Source organism: Elephantulus edwardii, unplaced genomic scaffold, assembly GCF_000299155.1.
Source record: "Elephantulus edwardii isolate Elephantulus edwardi_28Jun2011 unplaced genomic scaffold, EleEdw1.0 scaffold00010, whole genome shotgun sequence".
NCBI lineage: Eukaryota > Metazoa > Chordata > Mammalia > Macroscelidea > Macroscelididae > Elephantulus > Elephantulus edwardii.
In genome coordinates, this window is record NW_006399760.1 from 9,075,134 (window position 1) to 9,085,373 (window position 10,240).

The 10,240-nt window shown below is 39.4% G+C and overlaps 1 protein-coding gene across 1 annotated transcript in view; it reads left to right on the forward strand.

The window, feature by feature from the left end:
- The first annotated feature begins 449 nt into the window (after nt 1-449).
- The window catches only part of KYNU (kynureninase), a 204,108-nt gene continuing 194,317 nt past the window's right edge, over nt 450-10,240 (forward strand). Inside the window, exon 1 of the mRNA XM_006880748.1 lies at nt 450-631. Coding sequence (XP_006880810.1) covers nt 463-631 — 169 coding nt within the window. The 5' untranslated portion in view covers nt 450-462. The remainder of the gene's footprint in view (nt 632-10,240) is intronic.

Sequence of the window (10,240 nt, forward strand, 5' to 3'; positions counted from 1 at the left end):
TTGAAGTAGCTCTGGCCTCAGGTGTTTTACCATTTTTATTCACTCTTTTCCTTGTCCCTTTGCAGCCTAGCCTGTCTTAACATCTACCTCAGGAGCCAAATAAATCAATCTCCTCCTGTACAGGTTTACATCCTCAGAGACCCATGAAGGGTCACCATGAGTTAGAATTGACTCAATAGCAGTGAACTTGGTGAAATACTATGATAATGGCTTTACACATACATATTATTCTCTCAACTTCTCTAAGTTACCATTTTATTTTCTTTTATTTTATAGATAAGAAAAACTCAGGCATGTTTTTTAGTTTTGTTTGGCAATCATTCTTTCTAAGGATAAGAAGATGGGAATCTTAAAGTGAAAGGTACTTTACTTGTGCAGCTATTAGCCTGTAGGGGAAAAAATATGATGGCTGCTGATTTTGTTGTTGTTATTATTATTATTCTTTTTAGACAACAAATTGCAATGGAACCCTCAACTCTTGAAGTACCAGCAGACACAGTACAACGCATTGCATCTCAACTCAGATGTCACCCTACAGATGAGAGAGTTGCTCTACACCTTGATGAAGAAGACAAGCTGAAACACTTCAGGGAGTGCTTTTACATCCCCAAAATGCGGGATCTGCCTCCAAGTAAGAATACCAGGAAGGTTGTTTCTTTATCTGGATTAATTTATTGTTATTTGCCACTGAACATATTTATCGTATATTTGAATCATTGTTCCATTACAAAATAGAAGCATCACACCTGTATTTGAGAAATAGAAGATCCCTAGTGCTATTAAATCAATGTGTCAGTCAACCTGAGGCTCAGATTCTTGATATTTCCTTTCCTTCCCTGAATAAAATACGTACAGGGTGCTTATGCTGTCATCTACTTCTCTGAACAATAGAGTACCTGATTGAAAATTATAGACAGATGCATTTACTTGTTCTCTCAGTACTTAGAGCTCAAAGCAATTGATTTTCAATATAGTACTAGAGTATACTCTATTTGGTGGCATCCACTTCTCCGGAAACTCTATGAACTTCGATAAATGTCTATAGTTGTAGAGGGGCTTCAAGCCTTTTGTTCATAGGGTCTCTATGAGTCCTGCTCGACTGGAAGGCAATTATCATCACCAACAACATCAACAACAACTTTATGATAGTGGTATATGTTTCTTAAAGCAAAGAAAACAAAGCCCACTGCCATTGAGTCAATTCCAACTCATAGTAACTCTGTAGGACAAAGAACTACCCCATAAGGAGATTCTCAAATTATAAATCTTTATGGAAGCAGGCTACTTCACTTTTCTCCCAGGAAGCAACTGGCTGATTTGAATGACTCCCTTTTGGGTTCACAGTTGAAAGTTTTAACCATTGTGCCACTTGTTGTTGATGTTTTTGTGCACCATCAAGTCAGAACTCTGTGGTAAAAAAGGCTGGGGAAAACCAGATAAAGCAAAACAAAAGAATTTATTAACAGCTCTCAGACAAAGTTTCACAGCCCCAGGCCAGAGAGAGGCAGTGGGGGATGGGAAGTCCCAATGTGGGAAAGCTACAACAAAACTTTCCTCTGTGTGTGTGTGTGTGTGTGTGTGTGTGTGTGTGTATGGGGGGGTGGGTAGATGAGAGGTAAATTGATCTATTCAGTGGTCAGCTTTCTTTATAGAGGACACTAATTGGATACCCTCTGCCTGTTCCCATGTAAGGAGCTACTTAGGACCCTTAGGTGTGTTGTGTCATAGGTGACGTTTAGGTAGGATGGGGCTGGTGGTTGTGTTCTCTTCTGATTGGCTGTAGCCATCTTACACAGGTTGATTGGAATATTTCCCAAGAGGTGTGTCAGTGTGGAATGTTACCCAGCTTCCAGGTGGGCTTTCAAGAACTAACTCATAGCTGACACTCCAGTGGGTTTCAGAGGCAATAAAATTCACAAGAGAAGATTGCCTATCTTTCCTCCATGTAGCAACTGGTGAATTCAAACCATGTACCTGTGGGTTGACAGACTAGTTCCTTTCTACTAAGCCGTCAGAGATTCATTGTGCCCCAAGAGGCCTATATTTATCTTAAAAATAATCTTATTTTTGGACTTAAACTATAACAAATAGAGATGTTATGTAAATAACCATCTATGCATGCCATGAGTAAAGAATAGAATATTATAGAATATATAGAATATAATAAACTCATTGCTATTGAGTCAATGTTGCCTTTTATTAACACTCCATTAGGTTTCTGAGGCTATAAATCTTTGCAGAAGATTGCCTATGTTTCCACTGTGGAACAGCGGGTGGATGTACAACATATAACTGAGTATACCACTAAAGTTTCTTGTAAGGAAGTATTATGACTTATTAAGCAAAATTAAAGAAAATTACACTTTAACATGAAGTTGGAACTACCTCATACCTAATCTTCTACTGAATTCCAAGGCTGTAAATCTCACAAGAGGATACAGTTTATCTTTCTACTAGGGAGCTGCTGCTAGATTAAAATTACCAGAAAGATATATCTTTTGGATTAGCAGAACAGCTAACTACAGACTTTACCACTATGTGTAAGAAACACAATGAGTTTTATTATGTTGGATTTTCTCCCATTTTGGATACTATAAATGGATACTCTAATGGCTTAGTGCATAGAAAGTTGCACTGTAAGCAACACCCTCTCCTGTGACTGTTGCTTTGTTGTTAAGTGTCGTAGATGACTCATAGCGACCTTATGAACCAAAGTACTGTACACATATAATTTTCTTCATTTCTCTAAGTTCATAGAGTTTCTAGAGGCAAGCTATTTCAGAAGTGGATGCCACTCTTGCCTCCAAGACTGTTTTAATTTGGAAGCTCACCAAACACTGTTCAACATGGGTAACCAATATCATATTTGACACATAAGTATCACAGCATTTACCCTCACAGCAACCACGAATTACCTATGTACAGCAAATTAACAGGCCAATGCTATACTACTTAGAAGAATGCTTGACTGAAAACAATTGAAACCATTCCCAAGTGTGCAGGTTCAGGTCCCAAATGCCTTTTTAAGTACAGGCCAAATCCAATCACCTCACACCCATTTGTGAGCAGACATTCCACATCCAATCAAAAACTGGTTCAAGATTTAGCTATACATCAGTTTGGGTAAGTTTTTAGCTTGATGAAAAGTATTTAAGAAAACAAATCCAAAACCATAAAGAGAATATGTAATAAAGTGGAAGAAAATAGTATAAAATAATTAAAAAAACAGATGAGGCTTACTGATCTGATAGAGACTAGAGGAACACCCAAGAAATACTGTCCTCCTTACTCACCCTTCAAATATGGAATAGAAATCACCCCTCTGGACTCAACTTTCATCTTGCTCACAGGACTGTCATTGAGAGAGACTTCAGCTCACATATTTTGGACATGTTGTCAGGATGGGCCAGTATTCAGAGGAACAGATCATGCCAGAGAAAACAGAAGGTCTGCAAAGGAGAGGAAGACTTTCAATGAAACGGATTGACTGTGTGTGTGTGTGTGTGTGTGTGTGTGTGTGTGTGTGATGTCAAGGGTTTATTGTTCAAAATTAAATTACTTTCCTAGCCATTCGTTTTTACTTTGCCACATAGCTACATGGAAACATGTAAGTTGAGCGTGTATCTGTAAAGGGATTGACCAGTCTCACTATTTTAATAGCTTTAAATTAAAAAGATTCAGCAGTAGAATTGGGGAATCTCAATATCAGCAAAAACAAGAAGTAAGACACATTCTTTGGAGCTAGAGATTTTTGCATCAATCAGAGTGGAATCTACACAAAGGAAACAGCAGCCTTAGCAGAGAACTAGAGACTAACATGAGACAAAGCTGACTTGGGATGACTAATTCAGAAAGCCAAAGCCAGACACCTTCACCCAAGCTTGCTGAAGGACTCAGAGAAGACATGGTTGACTCAGGATAGGACAAAATTCAGAGATGTTGTACACAGGATCACTATGAGTCGTCAGAGACTTGCGGGCACAAAACAGCAAAAACAACTTCATAAAACTGACCTAAGTCATGAGTCAGAAGGTCAAGAGGCTTGTGACCACACTTGAGATGGTGGTCTGAGGGCTTGATTCTGCTGATAACCTGAATTATAACCTGTTAAATGCCCTAATAAACTCCATAATCTTGAGTGTGATTCAGTGAAGCGTGTGTGATCGTTGTAATGGCTTTTGGGGCCTAGTAGACCTATAAGATTGGTGCTTGAATTAGTAAGAGGAGGTGCAGGAGTATTGAAGACCATGTCTGACTTACAGGAATTAGTTTTGTACTGTGGATGTTGATGCAGAAAGTCCCCTTTTTTGTGGAGTTAGTAAAAGTCAGGATTGGCTGTCCACTCATGCTGCCTATTCTCATTTTACACTGCCTAGTAGGCCTGGTCAAGAAAACAAAGATTGTTATTACTGGACTGGCAGACAAAACTATGGAGGATGGAGGAGAAATTGAAACTGTCAACAACTTCGTCTGACTTGGATCTACAATTAACATGCTTGGTACCAGTAGTCAGGAAATTAGAAGACATATTGCATTGGAAAAATCATTGGAAAAATCTTCAGTTAGGGATTCATTTGTCATAGGTGTCAGTTTGAGGACTGAGGTACATCTGATTCAGTCTATGATCTTTCTGATCACTTGCTATGCTTCTGAGAGCTGGACAATGATTAGGGATGACAGAAGAACAATTGATTGCTTTGAGCTGCACTATTAAAGAAGAACACTGAATATCCCACGGACTGCCAAAAAAAGCCAAATAAATATATCTTGGAAAGATGCAGCCAGAGTGTTCTTTGGAGGCAAAGATAATGAGGCTTCACCTCACATATTTTGGCATGTTACTAAGAGGGGCTGTCCTTTGAATCACATGATGCTTGGAAGGACAGAGGGTCAGTGAAGGAGAGGAAGACTCTCAACCAAGTGGATTGACACAGTGACTACTGCAATGGGCTCTAGTGTGTCAGGAAGTATGAAGATCGCACAAGATATAACAGGGTTCAGATCTTTTGTTCATAGGGTTGCTAGGAGTCATACTAGACCCGGTGGCACATAGCAACAACAGTAGGCTTACATACAGCAGAAATTCAGAACATAGTAAAAAAAAACAGGCCAATTTTCCTGCTGTTGTATATAACACAAATTGAGTTGGAGTCAACTCAATGACAGCTAACAATAACAAAGAATGCTATAATAATACCATGCATGAACAGAATCTTCAGTACTAGAAGTGAAATTCTTTGCTTTTGAGTCATTTCTGACTTACGGCCACACTCTATTATGTTTCTAGGACTTTACATCTTAAATAAAAACAGACTGCCCTATAACTTTTCTACAGAACAGCTGGTAGATCCAATACTTTGACATTCTTTTAGTTAACAGGACAGCATATAACCTACTATATTATATCTCTATAGTTCTTTCAGCACAACAATACAAATATAAGTTGAAGACCAAGAGTCTTCATAATGTTTATTGAAGATTGTCACTCTTTTAGTGACTTTTAGGGAATGGCAAGAAAGAGTATAACATTAAATAATTAAAAGCTAACAATAAAGACAATGCAAGTATTAAATAGCATGTATTAAACAGTGAAGAAAGTAAATAACGAAGGTTTTGGAAAATGGAGGCTAGAACTGGGAAATGGCCAAGATGAAGGAGATCTTTCTGATGATCTTTCTGATCATAGCCTGAATCAGATGTACCTCAGTCCTCAAACTGACACCATTTAGACAAATGAATCCCTAACTGAAGATTTTTCCAATGCAATATATCTTCTAATTTCCTGACTACTGGTACCAAGCATGCTAATTGTAGATCTAAGTCAGACGAAGTTGTTGACAGTTTCAATTTCTCCTCCACCCTCCATAGTTTTGTCTGCCAGTCCAGTAATAACAATCTTTGTTTTCTTGACCAGGCCTACTAGGCAGTGTAAAATGAGAATAGGCAGCATGAGTGGATAGCCAATCCTGACTTTTACTAACTCCACAAAAGGGGAGGGTGTAGGTAAACAGAGATGCTTCTGGAAATGGGTGTAACAATGGCAATACTTGGATATGTACCTGTAAGCCAGGACAACTTCCTGAACACCAAATGTGATGTAGTAGGGAGAATTTGTCAATTTTCTGTTTGCCTTTTTTCATTTTATTATATCCCTCTGCCCCATGAATCTGCTATATAATTTGAGACAGGGCTTAGTACTAAATTTAGAGTCTCATTTTCAGTTTATCTCTGTGTTATGTGTATTTTTGTGTGACTATACCTACATGTTACCTGATTAAATAGATAGGCAAGATGGAAAAAGTTTATATATATATATATATATATCTCTTTCAATTATAAGTTTGCAGTTGTTGTTGATTGCCATCAAGTCGAGCATGACTCATAGCGTCCCTATGAATAAAAGGCCTGAGGCCTTTCTATAACTATTGTCGTTTCTCCAAGAGTTTCCAGAGACATATGGTTTAGGAAGTGAATGCCACTCCTGCTTCACAATCTATCTTAAACTGAGAGCTCCACCAAACACTGTCCACCATAGGCAACCATTATAGCATTTGACACTCCAATGGCACAAGGTTTAGCATCATAGCAAACCCAGATTACCTCAGTACAGCAAATTGACAGAGGACTGCTGTACAACTTAGAAGAGTGTTCCTCCAAAATAAAACAACACTTTGCCCTCGGGCCCAACAGACTTTAAAACATGTAGGGCCCTACATTTAAATATATGAACAAAAGGCCTAAAGACTTTCTATAAATATTGTTGTTTCTCCAAGTTCATAGATTTCCAGAGGCATGTGGTTTAGAAAGTAGATGTTACTCCTGCTTCCAAAGCTGAATCAGTCTGAGAGCTCCACCAAACACTGCCCATGATGGGTAGCCATTATGGTGTTTTACACACCTAAAAAAAAGTTGTTCCATTATGGCACTTGAGATCCCAATGGAACAAGGTTCAGTGTCACAGCAACACAGATTATCTCAGCACATCAAACTGACAAAAGTGTTGTAAGATTTAGAAGAATGTTTCTTAAAAATATAGTATAAAAGATTAAAATATAATCCCTTGGGACCAACTTTTAAATACAAGAGCCCTCCAAGAGGTCTTGTTGACTCTAAACAGGAGGCTTAAATAAAAAACAACCAAACATTCCACATCTACCCTCAACCAAAACAAGAGTGCCCAACTTATAGGGTCCAGTAGCTTCACTCAAGTCTCCAAAATGGAGACAAGGGCTTGCCCTTAAATGCAAGTGCCTTCCAGGAGGTCTTGTTGGCTCTAAACAAGAGGCTTAAATAAAAACAACCAAATAATCCACACAGATCCTCAACCAAAATGAGAGAGCCATCTTACAGAGTCCAGCTGCTTCACCAAACTCCAAAATGGAGACAAGGACCTGGTGTTATATGTTGCTGTTGTTGTTAAGTGCCGTCAAATAGCAACCCTATTGAAGGAAGAATATGGCAGTTACCCCACCACCACCAAGCTTCATCACTTCCTGAGAAACTTGATAACACCTAACCTGGTCATATCAAAGACCAGACCAGACAATGGATCCTGATAAGAGTCAGAGCTTGATTTAAAAAGCTTAAACCTAACTTAATTAACATGCCAAATTCCGAGAAGTACCTTCTAAGTCCTCCCCAGGACCCCTATAAAAAGGAAACCCCCTAAACTGTCCTGGCACCATTTTGATCCTGTCCCCACATGCCATGCAGCTGGGTCACTTGGTGCCCCTCTCACACCACACAATAAAGGCCTGTTTGTTTCTTGAGACCAATTCCTTTCTTTATTTCACTCCCTCACTCCCTCCTGCTCTTTTTTATATTTAACACCTGTAATCGAAAGACCTTACTTAACTCTGCTATATAACTATTGTCTTTTCTCTAAATTCATAGAGTTACCACAGGAATATTTAGGAAGTGGATGCTCCTGATTCCAAGCTTGTCTTAATCTGTGAGCTCTACCAAACTATGTCAACCATGTGTAACCATTATAACTTTTGACAGAGCAATGACACACCGTTCACTATCACAGCAATCTCAAGTTACCTCACAGTACAGAGAAATGACAGAATAGTGCTGTATCACATTGGAGAATGTTCATTTCAAACATAATTTAAACCAGGCCCTCAAGCTCAAATGAATTTGAAAAGACCCCAGGCCCAAGCGCCAGGTTTTCATTGGCTCCAACAAGAAGCTTCCAGCCCACACTCACCACCAACCAACCTGTGCAGAGCTGACCCCCATCCAACAGGAGAAGAACTCGTTCGTCCAAAGCCGAATGAATTTTAGAAAAACTCAGGTCCACACACCAGACTCTCATTGGCTCCACCCTACACTCACCACCACCAAACCTGTGCAGAGCCGACCCATCCAACACTGTACCTATATGTTACCTCATTAAATAAGTAGGCAAAGTGGAAATGTTTTAACATATATATTTGAATCTTTCAATTACCAGTATGCAGGACTATGTTAAATAAAGGCTTCTTTCATTTGAAAAAAAATTAAAGCATGCATTTATGAACATGTGATTTTAATAATCAGACTTAAGTACATAATTTTCAATGTGTATGTGTGCAGTCAAGTCAGAACTGACCCAGAGCTTATCCTCCAGAGAGCTTTTGGAGGCAGTTAATCTCAGGGAGGAAACTGTCCACTGTTCTCCCACAGAGCAGCTGGTAATTCAAACTGCATGCCTTCGGGATTGTAGCACAGGTATTTTTAACTTTTTTCAGTAACTACTGTGTTTGACATTTTGGGGGGCTTATTTGTAACTTTTCTTTTCTATTAGATTGTGACTTTTGTGTCTTATTTATTTGTGTATATATGAGTTATCTAGATAAACACCAAGGTAGATGTGGTAGGAAGTACATTTACAAATGCACAAACTAGAGAATTCGTGGTTGCTTTGGTCTCTGAGATCAAAGTATAGAATTCATGGTCGTGAGTAGCTGGTAATAGTAATACTGAAAAATTAGAGAGATGCTGTTTGCCACGTTTACTTTTAAAAACAATTCTATAATAATAATCAACACTCTTGGCACCAGCAGCCAGGAAACTAAAAGACATACTGCACTGGAAAAGTCTGCTGTTAGGGACCTCTCCAAAGTACTGAAGAGCAATGGTGTCCATCTGGAGACTAAGGTGTGCCTGATACAGGCCATGGTCATTGCAATCACTTGGTATGCATCAGAGAGCTGGACAGTGACTAGGGAGGATAGAAGGAGAATTGATGCCTTTGAGCTGTGGTATTGGAGAAGAGTATTGAGTGTAAAATAGACTGATAAGAGAACAAACAGATTTATCCAGGTGAGGGTGAAACCAGACAGCTCCTTGGAAGCAAAGATTCTGAAAGTTCATTTGACATACTTTGGACATGTTGCAAGGAAGGACCAGTCCTTGGAGAAGGAAATCATGATTGGGAGGGTGGAGTGAAAGCACAGGAGAGGAAGACCTTCGATGAGATGGATTGATTCAGTGACTGCAGTAATAGGGGTAGGTGTGTCAGAGGAAGTGAGATTGGAATAAGATAAAGCTGTGTTTAGGGCTCTTGTTCATAGGGTTGCTATGACTCACAGGTAATTTGACCTCACATAAAAACAGCATATGAGCCTTAGAAGAATCCCTTATAAATTATGGTTAAGTATTCCATTGATAACCCAAAGTCTGGCAGTTTAAATATATCAGTTACTCCTGGTGTGTGTGTGTGGGGAAATCTTTGTCTTCTACTCCTGTGAAGATGACAGTCTTGGTAACCCTGTGGGCAGTTCCACTGTGTTTTATGGTCATTCAGTCAGAATTAACTTAACAGCACACAGCAACATCATGCTTGAAATTTATTCTGAGAAATTTATTCATATGAATTGTTGTTGTTATGTGCCGTCGAGTTGTTTTCGACTCATAGCGACCCTATGCACAACAGCCCTAAACCCTGCTCTATCCTGCACCAACCTGACTGCCTCTGACACACCCATCCTGATTACCCCAGTCACTGAAACAATCCATCTCATAGAGGGTCTTCCCCTCCTGCACTGTCCCTCCACTCTCCCAAGAATGATGTCCCTCTCCAAGGACCCGTCCCTCCTTGCAACGTGTCCAAAGTATGTCAGACGAAGCCCCAGAATCCTTGCCTCCAAGGAGTCGCTTGGTTTAATCCTCTCCATGATGAATCTGTTTGTTTTCCTGGCAGTCCATGGTACATTCAGTACTCTTCTCAAGCACCACAGCTCAAAAGCATCCA